Source organism: Mastomys coucha, unplaced genomic scaffold, assembly GCF_008632895.1.
Source record: "Mastomys coucha isolate ucsf_1 unplaced genomic scaffold, UCSF_Mcou_1 pScaffold11, whole genome shotgun sequence".
In the NCBI taxonomy this organism is placed as follows: Eukaryota; Metazoa; Chordata; class Mammalia; order Rodentia; family Muridae; genus Mastomys; species Mastomys coucha.
In genome coordinates, this window is record NW_022196893.1 from 6,992,107 (window position 1) to 7,012,502 (window position 20,396).

The 20,396-nt window shown below is 47.6% G+C and overlaps 1 protein-coding gene across 8 annotated transcripts in view; it reads right to left on the reverse strand.

Moving 5' to 3' along the window:
* Positions 1-20,396, reverse strand: part of Plec (plectin) — a 62,498-nt gene that overhangs the window by 35,948 nt on the left and 6,154 nt on the right. The window contains exon 1 of one of the 8 annotated variants that reach the window (XM_031347020.1): positions 2,594-2,789. The exons of 6 other annotated variants lie outside the window; for them this stretch is intronic. In XM_031347020.1, coding sequence (XP_031202880.1) covers positions 2,594-2,639 — 46 coding nt within the window. In that variant the 5' untranslated portion in view covers positions 2,640-2,789. Of the gene's footprint in view, positions 1-2,593; positions 2,790-20,396 lie in introns of those variants that run through there. One more of the 8 variants, XM_031347017.1, reaches the window with a different exon arrangement.

Here is a 20,396-nt window from a genome sequence, read left to right on the forward strand (position 1 = left end):
AGGACGCCTGGGCCGGCCCCCTCTGACTCAGCAGCAGGGCCGGCCCCTCCTACCCACTACTGGCGGGGCCCCTTGAAGAGTGGGGGGCACCAATAAACTGCCCCTCCCCACCCTGGCCACATAGCTCAGATGTCAGAAATGACATCTGTTTCTGAAACACTTGTTCAAGGTTCTCAAGGCTGTGTAAGGGCAGGAGGAAGTGTAATATGGATCAACACCCCCCCCCCCAGAAGATAACAGATGGGAAGAAAACAGGGAACAGAGAGAGCAGGAGGGTCATCTTCATCGTAAGGACAGCACCCCCTCACTGTGATCTCGGGGTGAGGTGGGGTGTCATCTGACCATAGTTATCTAAAAGGAGGAGTTGCCCAAACTAGAAAACTAAAAGAATCAAGGGGATGAAGATTAGGGTATGGAGAGGAATCTGGGGTGTGGTGGGTGAGAGACCTGAAGGAGAAGAGCAGGGGGAGCAGCCAGGACGCAGAGACAGCTGGCTGCAGCCACCACTGCCACCGTCCATCAGAAAAGGAAAAGGACAGTATAGTCCCCCTCTCACCAGATGACCGTGGAACCTAACACTTTCGTGCCAGGCTAGTTTAAGGTGGGCCCAGAAACAAAGCTACTTTCCAGTCCTAGACCTCTGAAGAGAGCTCAGGGTGGAGGGCTCTGGGTGAGGCCTCTTTCCTCCCACACCTTCAGTGCAGCTGTTAGAGGCCAGGGACTCCCAGCTGCCATAGGGAATCAAAGTCACCAAGTCCCTGACACCCCAGGCTTGGTGGCCCTGACATCCAAAAATTCCCTACCCCCAGGCAGCCTGAGTGTCTACTTGTGGCCAGAGGGGCAGGTGCTGTGGAGAGGACACGAGGACACCGTCAGGGACTGAAATGAAAGGAAGAGGAATGATCTCATGCCCGAAGGGCTGCCTAGCCCAGCTGCCAGCTCTGCCGGGTCCTCACAACTGAGGGTCCCACACACATGTAGCCTGTGCTGGGTGCCACCACCCAATCCCCCAACTCTCCCTGTTGTGCCACATAAACCCCCATGCCATTAAGGCTCTCCCTGAGTGGACACACCCATTCCCACCAAGCACTGCAAACCCAGGAACTGATTATAAATAGGGCGGAGGCGGGGGATCCTGCGGTGGGAGGTGCCGGCCAGCGGCAGGCGGGCAGCCAACAAAGCAGTGCGTGGGGCGGGTTTATGGCCTGTCACCATGGCGCCCCAGCAGACTCCAAACATACAGACACAGACCGGTGGCGGGTGGAAACTCCGAAGGCTCAGCCAACAGTTCCCAAAGCCTTCCCTGAGGCCAGCTCAGCCAGCTCACTGCGGCAGGGCTCTCCCTGTGCCACGCCCCTAGCCAGACCTAGGCAGGAAGGGGGCCAAGCCCTCGAAGCCCAGCCTTGGAAGTGCAGGGCAGCACTAAGTTGGGTCTGTAGGGCCAAGAGTGTACAGCCACCACACCCCCTTCCCTGCAGTACCGAAGGCACCAGTGTTTTAGTTATAGGACCAGTACCAACCCAGTTCTAAGAGCAAACAAGTTCCGACTTTCTTGGCCTGTCCCTCAGACATTTCTCCACCGTAACCTGTACTCACCCCATCCCCGCCCAGTGTTCCTATCTTCCTGACGTGATTTCCTAACCTAATCCCATCAAATCTCTAATCCCCAACCCATGAAGCCAATACATAGCTCACCACCATCCCCAAAATGATCTCCAGCCACATCCAAAGCCCCCTGCGCCCTTTGACCTGAAGTCTCTTCTGCCCAGTCCCTCGTGGGTGCCCTTACAGTAACTGAGTCAACCCAGCCATCGTCCCTATCCCACCTTTAGGCAGGAGAGGGCAGTAGCTCCCAGCACCAGAAGCGCGTTGGGAATCTCCTCCCTCCCACCAGCCAGAGCACCTGCGAGCGTGAGAGCCACAGGGAGGAGCCTAGAACAACATGTCCTCCCACATCTGCCCCACGTGCTCAGGCACACACACAACCCTGGTCTGGGGCTGCTGGTCTTTAGGGTCCCTGGGCTTAGGAGAACTCTCTGTGCCCTGTTCTACCTTGCAGAAACACTGAGAAGTTGCTGATTCAGCACTGAGAAAGACCAGCAGCACTCCCTGGATGGCCCCTTCAGGTTTCCAGGGTAACCAGACAGCGCCCTTGGGCAGTCCCGAGCCCCCCAACCCTGGACAAAGAGCGACAGTGTGGCCTTTCCCAGGGCCAGCCCGTCTGGCGCCTAGTGCCTTGGGCATGAAGCTCCCCACAGGCCTACACTACCCCCTCATACACCAATCTCTGAGGCATCTGGCCCAGGCGGAGGAGTGCTGACTGCTCCAGGGCCAACCCCCCTCCCGTCCTCCTACTGATGCGGCTGCTGCAGCACTCACTGCAGGGCTGCAGGGCTGCAGGGCAGCTACTGGAGCTCCACTCACCCAACCCTAGGAGGAAACCTGGAAGGGCATGAACCTAGGGTCCTCCATCTCCAGCTCTGCACATTTCAATGTTACCAGGTAGACAGCTGACCCTGACAGTCTCCCGTGAGTTGTTGCACCCAGCCAGAGGTCACTGGACTTCCTAGAGCCAGGCTCCTCCAGACTGTACCTTTGAGGGAGCTGATCTCATGCTGGATGGCTCTCGAGGGGTCCATGTCTTCACCCAGGGGCTGAGGACGGTGTGCTGCAGCCACTGTGTCCAGGACTGCACAGCACCGCACTGCCCAGGGCCAGCACTGCAGCCTAAAGGAGGAGCTGGGAGGTGTGGGGCAGGGCTTGCTAGCCAGAGGCGGGGCTTCTGCAGATCAATGTCCAGGGCAGTGGTGTCCAAAGCGCATGCTCCAGGCCATGCACCACACTGCCCCTCCCCTTCTACACAGCCAACAAGAGCTTCTTAACCAATAAAGTCCAGCCAGACTACCCAAACACCAGATAACAGCCAAGTATGTATGCACAGCTAGCGCCACAGTCCAGGGCCTCTGCTACCTGAGAGCATATGCATGGCCTGCAGGTTGTACCTGCACGGAGCCTGTCCGTCACACTGAAGCCTCAGCCTCCTATCCACTCCCCGCAGCTGACACAGAGTCTAGACCTACAACCTTCAGCTTTGCCCCAACCAGCAGTGCGCCCCTTCCCTCATGTCTTTTCAAGTGTGCTACTTGGTCACTTCACCATCCTAGGCTCAAGATGCTCCCGTGTCCCAGCCTTTGCCTCTCCAGCCAGACTGTACTTGGCATGTTCTGGCTGGCTGGCTCTGTGGCATCCCAGCACCCACTGACCCTGTGGCTCAGGACATAACTTTACCATCCTTCATGCCATCCTCACAAGGCTTCCTGACCCTGCTCTTCTATCATCTTCTTCTATTGTCTTCTTGTCATCGCTTCCAATGCCACCCAACATGACATGCAGCTCCTAGCAGGATCCAGTAGTCTACCCCTGCACTGCTACCATCACCAAGACGTAGCCAACAGCTGCCCTGGTCCAGCCACCACAGAGGTCGCCAGCATACTGTTAGCAACTGCCTGCCTCCTAGACAGGATGACCAAATGAGCAGAAGGAGGCAAGTGAACACGTGGACCACTGCAAGCCATGGGCACCTTAGGTCCTCTGTGCTGGGTAACAGTGAGGGGTAGGGATTACCTCCACAGGGTGTCTCTAGCCTTTTAGTCTCCTGCCACACTCCTGCCATACTCCTGTCCACGCCCAAGACCCTCAGCTGGCTCCTCAAGTTCATATAATTATAAACTGGCATAAAGTGCCCATCATTATGCTATGGCAGGTCAGGTCACAGCCATGAAAATGCCACAGGAGTAAGGTTGGCAGCAGCCACAGCCACAGAATCCAGGTATCAGTCCCATTTGGCCTTTGAGTCCCTCAGCCCCCTTGCTCCTGCCATCTGTGGGACTAGCCAGCCTTTGGCATGGGTGGGTTTCAGGCAATATTAGTTTCCAAACTTGGTGAAAACACAATCTTCTAAATACTCCCTCTTAAAATGTGACTTTTTACTAAGTTGTATCTAGGCAAGCTGAGATACAAGCTTACAAGAAAACTCTGTGTGTGTGTGTGTGTGTGTGTGTGTGTGTGTGTGTGTGTGTACACATGTCATGTAGCCTGTGCACACTAGAAGTCAGATTCAGAGGTTCTTCTTCGGAAGCTATCTACCTTGTCTTGAACCCAAGTCTTTCGCAAGAACAAGTGCTCTGACCTGCCAAGTCATCTCTCCAGCCCCAAGATCTTATGGTTGGAAATGGAGAAGGGCCTACAGGTAAGAGGATGGCCTTGGCAGACACCCTGTCTTTCCATCTTTGTTTGATGAGGAGCCTGGTCCCTCACCATGGAGCTCAGCTTTTGTCTGCCTCACTGCCCAGATTTCATGGCTCTGGGTCTCTAGAACCCAACTGTGGATTACAACCTGCATCACCGACAGCACACAGGCTTGTATAGCAGTAGGACGTTCATTGCAGCTGGGCTCACCAGGATGGGGCACGGCAGGAAACCCACAACCTCCAATTTGTTCAGGCCATCCTCAGAGGCTAAGCAGTCTGACCTGACATTGCTCTCATGGTGACTAAGAGTCCCATCGTGTTATCTGGCCTAGGGACACACATCCTGGACAAAGACAAGTCCTCTTGATACTTTCTGCCAATACCAAGAAAGAAGTGAATATTCTGAGGCTCCAAGACCCAAGTCAAGCCGGATCCTCTCAGCACATAGAGCAGCCCCTCCTCACACATGCTCTGTGACTCCAGCAAGCTCAGCCATGTGTCCAAGCCACAGAGCAATTCCAGGTCCAGTTGTGCCTCCACCCACCCTGGGCATCAGATGGTTCACTCCTGGAGTCCCTAGTGCCTTCCCCTTTGTTTTTCAAACGAGCTGATGTCAACCTCAGGCTTGTGCTCTCTCAAGGAGCTCATCTTTAAACCTGTCTGTCCCAACAGCATCCTTCCTGTTGGAACTCACTGGCTGTGGATTATGTTAGTGGGGAGAGGCCCAGTTGATCCTGTGCAGTGTGACCTGTGATGGCTGTACATCACATAAGTAGATATCCTCCACTCCAAGAGACCAGATTCAGTAAAATCCCATCTCCAGGCATCTGCAGAAAGGCCTCCCTGTGCTTCCTGGTGCCTAATTCCTTGTTACCTCCTTGAGCATCATCACAGGAAACATGGACCTAGTGAAGTGAAGTCCAAGAAAGATATATTTCAGAAGAACTCCACTGCTACTGCCTACTTCACCACTGAATTAAGGGAAAAGATTTTAGGTGAGAGTTTGGCTCAGTGGTTAAGAGCACTTACTGCTCTTCTAGAGGACCTAGATTGGTTCCCAGCACCTACAGGGCAGCTCACAGCCACCTGTAACTCCAGATCCAAGGGATCCAGTGCCTTTTTTGGCATCCATAGGTACTGTATACACCTGGTGCACATAAATTCATATAAAATAAAATAAGTATTTTTTTAAAAAAATAAAAGAATGGGGCTGGAGAGATAGCTCATTAATTAAGAGCTCTGGCTGCTCTTCCAGAGAATCCCAGTTCGATTCCTAGCACCTCATGGTTGCTTCTAATTCTCTGTAAACTCCATTTTCAGAAAAATCTAACATCCTCTTCTGGTTTCTTTAGGCATCAGGTACATGAGGGGCATACAGACAAACATGTAGGCAAAACACCAAAAAAGTATATTTATTTATTTATTTATTTATTTATTTATTTCCAAGATAGGGTCTCTCTGTGTGACCTTGGCTGTCTTGTGGATCAGGCTAGCCTCAAACTCAGAGATCCAGCTGCCTCTGTCTCCCAAGTGCTGGGATTAAAGGTGTGCACCACAACATCTGGCTAAAATAAAATAAACTTTAAAAAATAAATTAACAAACAAACAACCCCGCAGACGATATCCAAAGCACTGTCAGCTCACGTGTTTCTGGTTTGCTTTCATCGTATCTGATGTGCTGCTGACAGGATCCAGGGTTTCCCACCTGCCAGTTAAGGGCTCAACCACACAACTACTACTCTAACCACTCACTCAATTAAATAAAAGGCCAGAGATGGGGTCAGTGGATAAAATGCCTGCTGGGCAAGCCTGAGGACCTGAGTTCAGGCCCCCAGCTCTGGGGGGAAAACAGAAACTATGGGGGGCGGACAGAAACTATGGTGAATCTGTAACCCCAGCACTGGGTGGGTGGAGACAGGAATATGCACAAGGCTCATTGGCCAGCCAGGCTAATCTAAATGTCAAGCTTCTGATGCGTAAGAGACTTCAAAAAATAGCAAGGTAGAGTGCAATCAACAGAGAAAGACACTGCACACACACACACACATACATACACACACACACACACACACACACACACGTTCACAGACAAGAACACATCACCACCACCACCATCACCACACGTGGTCTGGTAAACTGAGTATGGCACCCCAAATCCGTAATCCCTGCACCCAAAGGCTGAGGCAAGAGGATCTTAGTTTGAGGCCAGCTTAGCTACAGCCCGAGACTTTTAAAAGGGCAGAAGGGTGGGACCAGTAAACCAGGAAAGATGTATGTTGTTAATAGGAGGATAACAGCTCTTTGAAATCACAAGGACAACCTCAGATGTTCCTCCCGGCAATGACTGTGGGAGGCTGTGGGAAAGGGATTTGAGAGAACAGAGAGACACATAGCTGATTTCCCAGCATCAGGACCCAGCAAAGCTCCTCTTAGCACCCAAACCCACTCAGCCTATCACTGACCGAAACAAGTCAGAGTTCAGCAGGGAAGTGGTGGCGCACACCTTCATCCCCAGCACGCTGTGAGTTCAAGTATAGCTTGGTCTATAGAGCAAGTTCTAGGACAGCCAGAGCTACACAAAGAAACCCTGTCTCTGGAAGGGGGCAGGGGACAACAACAGAAAACCAAGTCAGAGTTCACTGGACTGCTTATTCAAGTATATTTTCAAAAGACCCAAGAGTCCAATGCAATGACTCATACCTATATAATCCCAGCAAGCAGGAGGTTCAGGATTTAAGGTCATCGTCATAAGTGACTTTGAAGCAGCCTGAGTTATGTGAGATTCTGTCAAGAAAGAAAGAAAGAAAGAGAGAAAGAGAGAGAGAGGGGAAGGAAGGAAGAAAGGAAGGAAGGAAGAAAGGAAGGAAGGAAGGGAAAGAAAAGAAGAAAGAAAGAAAAAAGACCCAAAATATAAATGTGTGTCTCACTATGTGTATCTTTGGTTGTCCAAGCACTCACTCCATCTGTCTCTGCCTCTAGAGTGCTGGTGTTAAAAGCGATCTACCACGCCCAGCTAAGTCTGAGTCAATGAGCCCCATTCAGAATGCAGCTGTCCAACTTCCCAGAAACGTTGTTCAGCAAGTTGACCTAGGTGCAAACACTACCCCTGGTTCCAGTCTGCCTACTGCTGGTGCAGGGAGAGGGCTCTGTTAACATCTACCTCGCCTACTCATGTATGTAATGGTAAAGACGTTTTATTTGTTTGAGACTGTAACACTACATGTTAGCCAGGTGGGAGTCTACTCTCTCAGGCACGCTGAGGAAGAAACAGTTGTTATAGTAGCAATCATCTTAGAAATTATTCTAAAATGTGTTTGTTTGGTTTTAATATAGGACACTTCATAATACATGTTATCTTTGCATAGCAGTCAGTCATGCTGATATTCTCTGTGTTGTTCCAATCATATGTGCTGCTGAAGTGAGCAGTTAAAACTTGTCTGGATAGAGGGCTGGGGATGTAGATCAGGATGGAGCATCAGCCCAGCATACGTGGACCCTGGATTCGATCCCCAGCACTGGGGGCTCAAGGGGGAGGAGGGTGTTTAAAAACACAAAACAAGAAACAGGTCAGAGTAGAAAAATCAGGAAGATCAGAAGTTCAAGGTCATCTCCAGCTCCATGTGTGAGGGCAGTCTAGGCTAGAGTCACTGTCACTCATCTTGGAAGGAAAAGGAAAAGGGGTGTGTGTGTGTGTGTGTGTGTGTGTGTGTGTGTGTGTGTGTGTGTCATCATTTAAATCAAATATCAACAGTAGAGAGTTAACAGTCTTCCTCCGATCCTCTCCCTTCGTGATCCCAAACACAGTGTGAAATACAATCACTTCCTGTTCATTCCTCCAGCAAATCCTAATTGGATCTTGATTTCCCGTCATTTAATGGAAAATCCTCCATCCGTGCTTTGACCCTGGCTCTCCCATCAACCCTGTACCATGGTGGTCCCTCACACTGATAGTGCTATCTAAGTAGGCACACAGGAGGTGGTTCTTGTTTGCTAAGTCCTCAGCAAGGCTCAGCAAGGCTCAGCAAGGCGGCACAGACCTTTGGACTTTCACCAAAACGATAACTGCAATTTGGTGTGAAGAACCTATATTTTGAAAATCTGAAATGTTAACAACAGTCACAGACATGACAATGACCCTGATACAAAGATCCTCACTGTACTAGTTTCTTTTTAAAGTATTTATTTATTTATTTAATTGTATGTGTGTGGTGTACAGTGGAAGTCAGAGGATCTGTCCTCTCTTTCTACCATGTGGGTCCTGGAGATGAATTCAAGTCATCAGGTTCGTGAGTAAGTGCCTTGACTATCCAAGCCTTCTCATCTATAGTAGTGTATTTAAAACAACAACAACAATAACAACAGCAAAAAAAAACAACTACTAATAACCTCGATGTTCTAGGAGAAGGAAATGATTTAATCAAAAATGTGTCCACTGCACTGGTCTGAATGTGGTTTGTCCCCACCAAAACTCATGTTGAGGCTTAACTGCTCAAGGCAAAGAAAGGGATTGAGAGAGCAGACCTTAAGAGAAGTAATTAGCTGTTTAAGAAGGATTAATGTAGTCTCACAGGGGTGCTGTTCCTCAAGGGACAGGATTAGCGCTCCCAGAGCAGATTGCTCTCTATGAGCCTGGATCTTCCCAGGATCTCTCTTCCACAGCTATTAGCTCCCCTCTGTGCTGCTATTTACCAGGCTCTACTGCAGCCCAACGCCCCTCCCTCCTTACGAGAGGCCAACCAGATGAAGCCATCTGATATTAGCCCGTTACTCAGACACCTCGCAGTAAATAGGCCTCTTTTCTTTATTCACACATCCAGTCTCACCAGGCAATGTTGACACATGACTTTAATCCCACCACTTGGGAAGCAAAGGCTAGCAAATCTCTGAGTTCAAGGATAGCCTGATCTACAGAGAGAGTTCTAGGACAGCCAGAGCCACACAGAAAAAAAATGTTTCGGGTGGCAGGGTGGGGATATTTACAAATACTGGCCAGGTGTCCACCAGTTAGGTGTAGTATACATGTCTTTAATCCCAGCATGTGGGAGGCAGACAGAGGCAGCTCAAAGCTAGCCTGGTCTAACACAGTGAGTTCAAGGATAACTGGGGTTATGTAGAGAAACTTTCAAAAAACAAAAAGTTACAAAAGTCAGTGCTGGACAAATGGCTCAGCAGTTAAGAGCACTTGCTGCTCTGAGAACTGAACTTGGGATTTCCAGTTCCAAGGGATCCCTCTTCCACAGATACTGGGTACACATATGGTATATGCAAGCAAAACACTCATACACATAAAAAAATCTGGGGGAAAAAAAAGGATCCTTTAAAAAGGAAAAGAAAAGCCAGGAGTCAGAATTCAAGGTTTCCTTGGTCTATACAGAGTTCCAGGACAGACAGGGCAACACAGAGAAACTCGGTCTCAAAGAAACCTCCCCCAAAAAAACAAAACAAAAAAAAAAAACAAAAATCAAATAACAAAAACAAAAAAAGGAAAAAGAAAAAATATATATGCTAAGGTTAACTGGATGCCTTTGTAGTGACAACTTTGGAGTTTTTGTTTCTTTAAAAACACAGAAGTATTACAAGAATATATTCTCATTTTAATCCCAGGTATGGGATATGGGGCTGCCTCAGATTACCCACAGCAGTTGACTAAGATTTGCCTCATGCTCTAGCAGAGGCACAATTTTGCCAGCTGCAGTTTCTGTGGCTATGTGATGCAACATATGGAATTCTGGGACTTTTTTAGAGGGTATATAAATTCTAAGGCCCCGAGAGGTGAGGGGTTATTAGTGGGGTTTGGCGGGTTATTGGTTGTTGTTGGTCTTGGTTTGTTAAGTAGTTGTGCCCAAAGAAGAAAAAACAAGAAGAAATTAGATATCCTGATGGCTACCTACTCAGCAGGAAGTATTCTGAGATAACGTCACTCCCTTTCTGACCCCTGACTTTATCCGGGAATCTCTTTCCTTTCCTCTCTAGCCACTTTTTTCCCTATCTAGTGTTAGGGGGGTTGAAAGGGTGAAAAAAAGAGGGGAGAAAAATTGGAAGAAGAAGCCACAAAGTAGCAAAAGACTTGCTACACTCCTTATTTAGATAAAGCCCTAGTTGGCTGGGTTGCAGAGATGCCTCAGTGGTTAAATCACATTCACCGACCTTCCAGAGAACCCATGTTCCCAGGACACACACGGTGGCTCCCAACCATCTCTAACCCCAGTTCAAGAGGAGCTGACACTCTCTTCTGGCCTCCAAGGGCACCATGCATGCAAGTGCTGCACAGACATAAATGAGGGTGTAAAACATTCGTACATTTAAAAAAAAAAAAAGTTTTAAAAATCCTTAGTTACTAAAAAATAGATACAAAGGTCTACAAAACTCCCTAACACTACATCATAAAGCCACAAGGAAAACACAGTAACAAGTGTGGGGTAGGCGAGGTGTTAAAAACAAACACCAAGCTGGGCAGTGGTGCATGTCTTTAATCTCAGCACTTGGGAGGCAGAGGCAGGTGGATTTCTGAGTTCGAGGCCAGCCTGGTCTACAGAGTGAGTTCTAGGACAGCCAGGGATACACAGAGAAACCTGTCTCAAACAAACAAACAAACAAAAAAAACAAACACCAAGAAAACGTGCTTAAGACTTACATCAGTCAAATACTAGAGGACATTCTGAAGTGGGAATTGAATAATGGACTCCCAAAACATATGTCCATGTCCCTGAAATTCATAAATGCGACCTTACTTGGAGAAAGACCTCTAATAAGAATCCACTCTGAATTATTTAGGTGGACCTAGGTCTAAGAAGTGTCCTTATGACAGAGGAGAAAAGACACAGAGGCTGAACTGGAAGGAGACAAAACAAGCCAAGGAACAGGGCAGCTGGAGGGATGGCAGGTACTTCAGGAATGCCTCAGAGAGGACCCACCAATGCTTGCATGGTGGACTTCAGGGTGCCTCAGAGAGGACCCACCAACGCTTGCATGGTGGACCTTCAGGGTGCCTCCAGAGAAGACCCACCAATGCTTGCATGGTGGACTTCAGGGTGCCTCAGAGAGGACCCACCAACGCTTGCATGGTGGATTTCAGGAATCCCTCAGAGAGGACCCACCAATGCTTGCATGGTGGACTTCTGGCCTGCTGTGGTCTCAAATGACCAAGGAAATTAATGACGATATCATGAGGTATAGGGTGCTGCTGTCACAAATATCTGGAAATTCGCACATGGAGGGAGGGTGTGGTGGTGCACACTTTTAATCTAGCATTTAGGAAGCAGAGGCAGGCAGATCTCTGAGTTTGAATCTAGCATTGTGTACATAGCTAGTTCCAAGTCAGCAAGGGATATATAGTGAGATCCTGTCTCAACAAAACCAAATTTTAAAACTGTGGAAATGGCTTAAAATTTGGTAATAGAAACTGGAGAATTTTGATGCATATGAGAGAAAAAGCCCAGAACTGCCCGACTAACTGCTATTTAGAAAGATGGAGGATAAGCCGGGCAATGGTGGTGCACGCCTTCAATCCCAGCACTTGGGAGGCAGAGACAGGCGGATTTCTGAGTTCGAGGCCAGCCTGGTCTACAGAGTGAGTTCCAGGATAGCCAGGGCTACACAGAGAAACCCTGTCTCAAAAAACCAAAAAAAAAAAAGAAGAAGAAAGGGGATGAAATGTGATGTAGTCACATGGCACAGCCCCACCCCAGCTAGTTTGAAGGCCAAGACAGGAAGATGGCTTCAACCAAGGAGCAATTAAGCTATCCTGGGCAATATAGTGAGACCAACATTTAAGAGAAAGAGTGGGCAGGAGGTGGGGTGGGAATAATAAGTTTAGAGAGATTGCTGGTGAAATCAAAGGAAGAAATGGAGGGCTAGGGATGTATGTGAGTTGAGAGAGTGCTTGCCTAGAATGTACAAACTCCAGGGTTTGATCCCCAAAATCTCATAACTAGGCAGAGCGGTGTAGTGACACATCTGTAATCAGCACTGGGGAGTTGGAGGTAGAAGAATCAGAACTTCAAAGTCACGTCTGGCTACATAGAGAGTTTGAGGGTAATAACTCTGGGATACAGGAATCCCTCCCCACCCCCTTGCAAAAATAAGAGAGAGAAAGAAGGAAAAGAAAAGAAAGTATGAAAAGAGGTTTGAAAGAGAATGGCTATAGGCTCACATGTTTGAATGCTTGTTAGTATTACTACCCCAGTTAGCAGAACTGTTTGGGGAGGAATGGGGTGTGACCTTATTGGAGGAGGCATGTCACTGGGGGTGGGCTTTGAGGTTTCTAAAGACCACAGCAGACCCAGTCTCCTCTCTGCCTACAGATCAGGATGTAAGCTCTTAGGAATTGCTCCAGTAACATCCCTGCCTGTCACCATGCCCCCTGCCACAATGGTGATAGACTCTAGCCATCTGAAGCTATAGGCAAGCCCCCAATTACATGCCTTCCTCTAGAAGTTGCCTTGTTTGTGATGTACACTAGGCAATAGTACACTAAGACAGAAAAAAAAAAAGGAAGGAAGGAAGGAATGGAAGGAGGGATGGAGGGAGGAGGGAGGAAAAAGGTGGGGTGAGGCCTTTAATTCTGGCTTTTGAAAGGAAAAAGCAGATAGATCTCTATAAATACAAGGCCATGCTAATCTATATAGTGAGTTCCAGGGATATATAGTAAGATCCTGTAAAGAAGAAGGAGAAAGGAGCAGGTGGATCTTTGACTGTGAGGCTAGCCCGGTCTACAAAACCAGTTTCAGGAGCCAGGGCTACACAGAGAAACCCTGCCATTGCCGCCCCGCACCCCCCCCCAAAAAAACAAAAACAAAAACAAAACAAAAAAACAGGAGGAGAAGAAATAAATGGGAAGAACACGCTCCTGCACGCTAGAAGCAAGGTGACAACACGCTCCTGCACGCTAGAAGCAAGGTGACAACATGCTCCTGCACGCTAGAAGCAAGGTGACAACACACTCCTGCACGCTAGAAGCAAGGTGACAATACGCTCCTGCACGCTAGAAGCAAGGTGACTTCTTTCTCCTTGTCTCGTAGCAGCCACGTTGGCTGGGTTGTGTTCTACTGGGGATGCAACAAGCATGGATATTTAACTGAGAATATTTCCAAGCAGCTATAGCTCAGTTTCTTCTTGTGGCCCATCTTAAAAGTCAGGAAGAAAAAGAAATTGAGGAAGGAACTGTTAAACAAAAAGAAACCAGCACTGGTGATTTGGGAAATTCACAGGCTATTCAGTTTGCAAAGACATGCTGACAAGGGGAGCACCACTGTCTGGACAGGATGCTCTGAAAAGAAAGGCGCGTGTGTGACTAGATAGCCTTTGCCTAACTGTGACTCATGAGTCCATTCAACTGCCACTGCAGAGTCAGGAGGAAAGAGATTACCCAGAAAAGCCCTGTGGCAGGCTCCCTGTGACACAGAAGGCAGGCACAGATTTATGAAAATGCTCTGCCAGAAGTGACCCTGCCAGCCTGGACTAAAGGGGCAGACAGAAGGAAACGGAGGTGCTAGACTTCCAAGATGCTGTAACAGGAACAGGGTGGTAAACCCAGTCAGCTGCGGGCATGCCTTTCAAATCAGGGCAGCAAATGGCCTCCTCCTCCTCCTCCTTCCTGGGTCAGGGATTCCTTTGCCTCAGGGAAACAATATGTGTCCCTGGCAATAGCCAATTGCCCAACTTCCACAACTAAACCAGGACCCAAGCCCCTCAGCGGTCAGGGATGAAGAGCCCTAAGGGTCTGTATCCCAAGCCACACAGGGATCGCCTTCATCCTGCACCAGCTTCTACTCCCCAGCAGCTTCCCCCACATCCCTTAGTGCCTGGAATCTGACTGCACCCTAAAGAATCCTCCTGAAGTCCCTGTAGTCCCTCATCCATTGCTCCCAGGACTCTGTCTGCTCGCAGGACTTGGAGCTCAAAACAGATGTGGTGGCTTAGACCTTTAATTCCTGCACTAGGGAGGCAAAGGCAGGCAGGGCAGCCTGATCTACATAAAAGAGTTCCCAGCTAGCCAAGGATACATAGAGACTTCAATGGCAGGTAGACCTCTCCACCTAGCTGCATCCTCCCAGTCCCTAGACTGAGAGGGTTTTAGGGGACAGGTCTTCCCTACAGATGGCTCCAAATGAACTGTCCCCTGTCAAGCCCAATCCAGCATTCTCAGCATGTTGGCTCTCTAGTCACTTCCCCATCTGAGTCAGCTGTGTACACCCAATGCCAACCTACTATTCTGCTTTCCCTAACACAGACGTACTACCCCCAAGTGTTCTCCATCTTCATTGCCACCTCAGTAGCTTCTTAGGGGAACCAAGGAATCATTTCAGGGAGCTGGAGTGCCTGCAAGGTCTGGCTCAGGGTCCACCAGTCTCTCCCTGCAAGCAGGGTGGAGCTTGGCTATGGATGCAGAGATGCAGCAAGCCACAGGCCCTGCTCTCAGAAGCTGAGTTTGGTGGGGAAAAGATGTTTAAAATACTCCTTGTTGCCCATGAACACACATCCAGACCCCGAAGCCTCCTATATAACAAATAAACAGATGTGTGTGGGTTTTGTTTTTGTCTTTATTTTATTTGTGTGTATGCATTTGTCTTGCTCTGTGTATGCACACACATGTGCACATACATGTGCACGTGCCAGAAGATGACACTGGATTTTTCCGGAGCTAAAGCTACAGGCTGTTATTGTGAGTCTCCAGATGTGGATGCTGCAAACCAAACTTGGGTCCTCTGGAAATGTAGCGAAGGATCTTAATCACTAAGCCAGTCTCCAGCCCATGGTTTTGTTTTTTAATAAAAGAAAGTCATTCAAAGCACAGCATAAAACCCAAAGGTCATAGAGGGAAAACTGGCAGATTGGAAAGGCTCTTCTGGCCAAGAATTGTGGTACACAGACTTTCAGCTGAGGCAGATCACTTGAGCACAAGAGTTTGAGACCAGCCTGAGAAGTATAACAGGACCCCATCCCAAGTAATGATAATAATAGTTGTTATTAATATATAACTAATTAATTAATATATAATTGATAAAATTGTTATTTGGAGGTGAAACAGGGTTTCTCTGTGTAGCCCTGGCTGTCCTAGAACTCACTCTGTAGACCAAGCTGGCCTCGAACTCAGACTCTCCTGCCTCTGCTTCCAAGTACTGGGAAAAAAGGTGTGAGCCACCACTCCTGGCTCCAATAATAATTATTTTTATTATTAAATTAAATAATTAAAACAAGTTTGCCCAACAAACTCAAATAAAGACAGACTTGTACTTGGGAGGGAGAGGCAGGCAGATCACTTGAGTTTAAGGCCAGCCTCATCTACAGAGTGAGTTCCAGGACAGCCAGGGCTATACAGTAGAGAAATCCTGTTTCCAAAAACAAAACAAAACAAAAAAAAATTGATGATGTTAGATTGAGCAATTGGAATAGAAGGGATCCAAAGACATCGTTTTCTGGTCTGAGCAGTGATCACAGGCTAACCTTGAAATTGAAGCTATATGTTAGAATTTGTACATTTTTCTACAGAAAGGTTATACTTCAATAAAAACTTCACTTGCTTACAAAATAACCAGAAAATATGAAGTTTAAATAATGTATAAAGATATAAATATCTAAAGAACTCTCACAAGGGAAAATGAACTTTGGAAAATGGAGCACTAGCTCTGTCAGTAAAATGGCTGCCACACAGTTGAGGAGTTGAGGACTCCTCCCGACCTGTTAAAAGCCAGGCGTGGGGAGGAGGAGATGGCTCAGTGGGTAAGAGCACTGGTTGCCCTTCCAGGGTCCTGGGTTCAATTCCCAATACCCATGTGGAGGCTTACAACTGTCTGTAACTCCAGTTCCTGAAGATCTGACTCTCACCTCCACAGGCACAAGGTGCACACATGGTACCCAAACATGGAGCAGGCAAATATTCATGCACATAAAGAAATTAAAGGAAATGCGCGCGCACACACACACACACACACACACACACACACACACACACGCCAAGTAGAGCAGCAAATGTTCATAATACCAGAGCTGGGTTGACAGAGATCTGTGGGGCTCCCTGGTGGGTCAGCCTAGGCTACCTGGTGGGTCAGCCTAGGCTACCTGTTGCAGGCCAAGGAGAAACCCTGAATCAAAACAGACAGACAGACAGACAGACAGACAGGATAGCACCAGGGAATTACATTGAGGGTGTTCTCTGACCTCTGTATCTCATACATGCTCACATATGTGTACTTGCACACACTGTAATGCATGTCACCCAACACACACACATACATACACACACACACAATACACACACATACACACACATACATACACACATACATACATACACACACACACACACATACATGGGGTGGGGGGATCAAAGGAAAATTTATATCAAAATTAACACTTTTAAACAGGCAACTCAAAAAAAAACCAAAAGAAACCAAACCTGCAACAGGCAGAGAGTGAGGTGGTTCAGGTACAGGCACCTGCTGACGACCTAAGTTCAAGTCCCCAGAGCCCACAAGGTGGATGGAGAGAAACAACACTTAAAAACTTTCCTTACCACACTGTAACATATGCATGGTACTATCTCTCTTCCTTCCTCCCTCACAACGCACATACACACGAAAAATGTAAAAGGAAAAATTAGAACTATGAATGGCTAATAACTCTATGAGACAATGCTGGCCTTCATTAATAATCAAATAACACAGGATTAATTCAAGTTATAATTTTCTCTGCAAGACTGTAGAATGTTCTATGCCACATCTGAAGGATTTCTCTACACTGGAGATCAATCTAATACAACATTTTTCATTTTTATTAGTGTGTGTGTGTGTGTGTGTGTGTGTGTGTGTGTGTGTGCATGCACACAAATGTGCCAGGAGTGCTTGTGGAAGGCAGACAACCTTCAGAGTTAGTTTTCCCTTTCCTCCGTGGGCCCTGGGGATTGAACTCAGGTTGTCAGGCACACACTGCAACCACTGAGCGTCTCCACTTATCCACTCAGCCAGCTCACTGGCCCTAGAAACACAACCTTAAAAAAAATTTTTTTTATTGTTTAAGATTTTATTTTTACTATTTTTTTATTTATATGTATGGGTATGTGTCTGTGTGTGCCACATGAGTGCAGGTGCCTGTGGAAGCCAGAAGAGGGTGCTGCATCCCCAGAGCTGAAATAACAAAACTAAGTCAGCCAGGGTGGGCTCTGGGATGAGAAGTCAGGGTTTCTGGAAAACAAGTGCTCTACACCACTAACTTATCTCTCTAGCTCCAATAACCTTTTAAAGTAAGTTCAACGTCCATCTAAGGACCAAGTAAATAAACAGTCATGCTTCCAGGTAACAGAGTATTTTGTAATCATTTAAAACCATGAGACTGTTGGTGGCATTCAACAAGGGAAAAAACATCTTTGCCACAAAGCATGCTGGGACAGCAGGATATTCACACACTAAAGTAGACACCTACTCCATGTCAGGCACAAAATGAACTCAAACAGACCAAAGGCCTCAACATAAGAACTAAATATAGAGCTGGGCAGTGGTGGCGCATGCCTTTAATCCCAGCACTTGGGAGGCAGAGGCAGGCGGATTTCTGAGTTCAAGGCCAGCCTGGTCTACAGAGTGAGTTCCAGGACAGCCAGGGCTACACAGAGAAACCCTGTCTCAAAAAACAAAACAAAAAAATAAAACAAAACAAAACAAAAAAAAACAAAAAAAAATCCAGAAGAAGAAGCCATAAGTATAAAAATTTCTAGCTTCAGCTAGAATAATGGTTTCTTAGATATAACATGTAAAGCATAACCAACCAAAGATAAATAAATCAATAAATCAGATATATAACAATAATGAGAACTTAATACACCTCTGAGCTGGGAAGACAGCTCAACAGGTACAAGGACTCACCAGCAGGCTGAGGGGCTGAGCTCAATCCCTGATACCCGCATGGAAGGAAAGAAGTAAATTCCACACATTGTCCTTTAACCTCCACATGTTCACTATGACACATGCTTGCCCCACCCAACACATAGTAAGTGTAAAATTCTTCAGTTAAAAATACTTTCTCAAGCCGGGCAGTGGTGGCCCCCGCCTTTAATCCCAGCACTTGGGAGGCAGAGGCAGGCGGATTTCTGAGTTCGAGGCCAGCCTGGTCTACAGAGTGAGTTCCAGGACAGCCAGGGCTACACAGAGAAACCCTGTCTCGGGAAAAAAAAACTTTTTCAGAACTTCAGTGTTCAAAAGATACTTCAATAAATTAGAAAGGCACCTAACATGCAGAAGGCTCTGGGTTCCACATACCACTCCACAAAAGGAAAAAAACAAGTAGAAAAATTAATAGATAGGTAACGCAAAGAGGGGAGGGGATGTACTGGAGACATCAGAAACTTCACGCAGTAATATTGGGAGAGTAGAATACTTCAGCTCCTGAAGAAAACCATCTGGCAGTTCCTCAAATGGTTAAATATAGAATGACCACATGACCCAGCAATTCCGCTGCTAGTCATCTACCTAAGAGAAAGCTACAAATCCACACACAGATGTGTGTGGAAATGTTAACAGACCACTAGTCATAAAAATGCAAACATTCACCAGCTAATAAATATGCACAGGCATGCTGCTCTATCTATGAAATGAAATACTCTACTGTGGTGGTGACGCCGGAAACTCAATGCTCCGGAGGTGAAGTCAAGAGTATTGTAAGTTCAAGACCAGTCAGAGTTATGCTGTATGATCCTGTCACAAAAAAGGAGGGGGGGGGATAAAAGGGAGATGGATAAAACACTGGTATGTGTGAAAGAAGGCAGACTGAAACGGGAGGAGGCCATTTACATGAAATAGCCAATCCAGAATCCATAAAGGCTAAAAGCAGACCAGTTACAATAGCAGGGAACAGGGAACAAAATGTTCTGGAGCTGACTATGATGGATGTACAGCTGTAGTTATTCTAATACATATAAAAAGATACAAATACACACACACACACATATATGCACATATACCCGTACTTCTTTTTTGTTTGTTTGGTTGGTTTGGTTTGTTTCTGAAACAGGGTTTCTTTCAGATTTGGAGATCTGCCTGCCTCTGCCTCACAAGTGCCGGGATGAATGGGGCACACCACTACTGCCCGGCGAATTGTCCACTTTACATCAGTGAACTGTATTATGACCTGTGAAAGGCAGCCAAATACTATGCATGGGGTCAACAGAATAAGGGCTGACAAGGAAAGCCAGTGTCTCCAGAGGTCATCATAGTCGGAGAACTGGAGAACTGGCAAGTAGGGGAAGGGCTGTCTCCCTCTCTGCAGCTCCCTCCCCTCCCCCACCTCACAGACACCAGCACCACCCGCACCACCAGCACCACCAGCACCACCTCACTACTTTTCTTTAAGGTAGTTTTTTTTTTTTTTTTTTTTAGTGTTTTGCTTTCCACAGTTGAGAGGTCATAAGTCCTCTCCAAAGAGCCCCAAACAACTGGCAGTCCTCACCCTTGCCAGCTGAGCCCTACGACAGAGGATCCCTGTACAGTCACCGTTCATCTGTGCAAACACCCTGCAAATGCAAGCTGGGGGTTGGGGGTGGTGCTGGTGGTGAGATAACAGAGCTCAGAGTCCAGTATGGAGAAGGACAGGAACACGGGAGTGGGTACCACCCACAGCAATACCAGGTAGGCCACAGTCTTCAAAGGAGTTTGGGAGCCCCGCCCCCAACAAGTCTTGCCATAAACACATGGACATAGCTCCCGGCCCCTTTTCAACCCACCTTTCCCTCAGCCTGGTGTGGGTCTCTCAGGCAGATAACTTCTTGCAGATTCCCAACCCCCAATCCTTACCCACTCACCAAGAGCACTCATTTCTACCTCAACTCTTAGGCCTTCTGCCCTGACAACTTGGCAGTATGGCCAGCACTCTGCCAAGCGCTACCCTGCCACCCATGGTCCCCCCACAACTGACAGGATAGCCTAGAAGGTGCTGCTCTTCTCCACTCAAAGCTGTGCCCTGACTTCCACTTGGGGGTAGAAGAGGACTCCAGCTTTTTCTTCTTTACCAAACATCCCCATCTCTGGGTACTCCTTGCTAGGCAGTGATGGCACACGCCTTTAGTCCCAGCACTTGGGAGGCTGAGGCAGGCAGATTCCTGAGTTCGAGACCAACCTGGGCTACAGAGTGAGTTCCAGGACAGCCAGGGCTACACAGAGA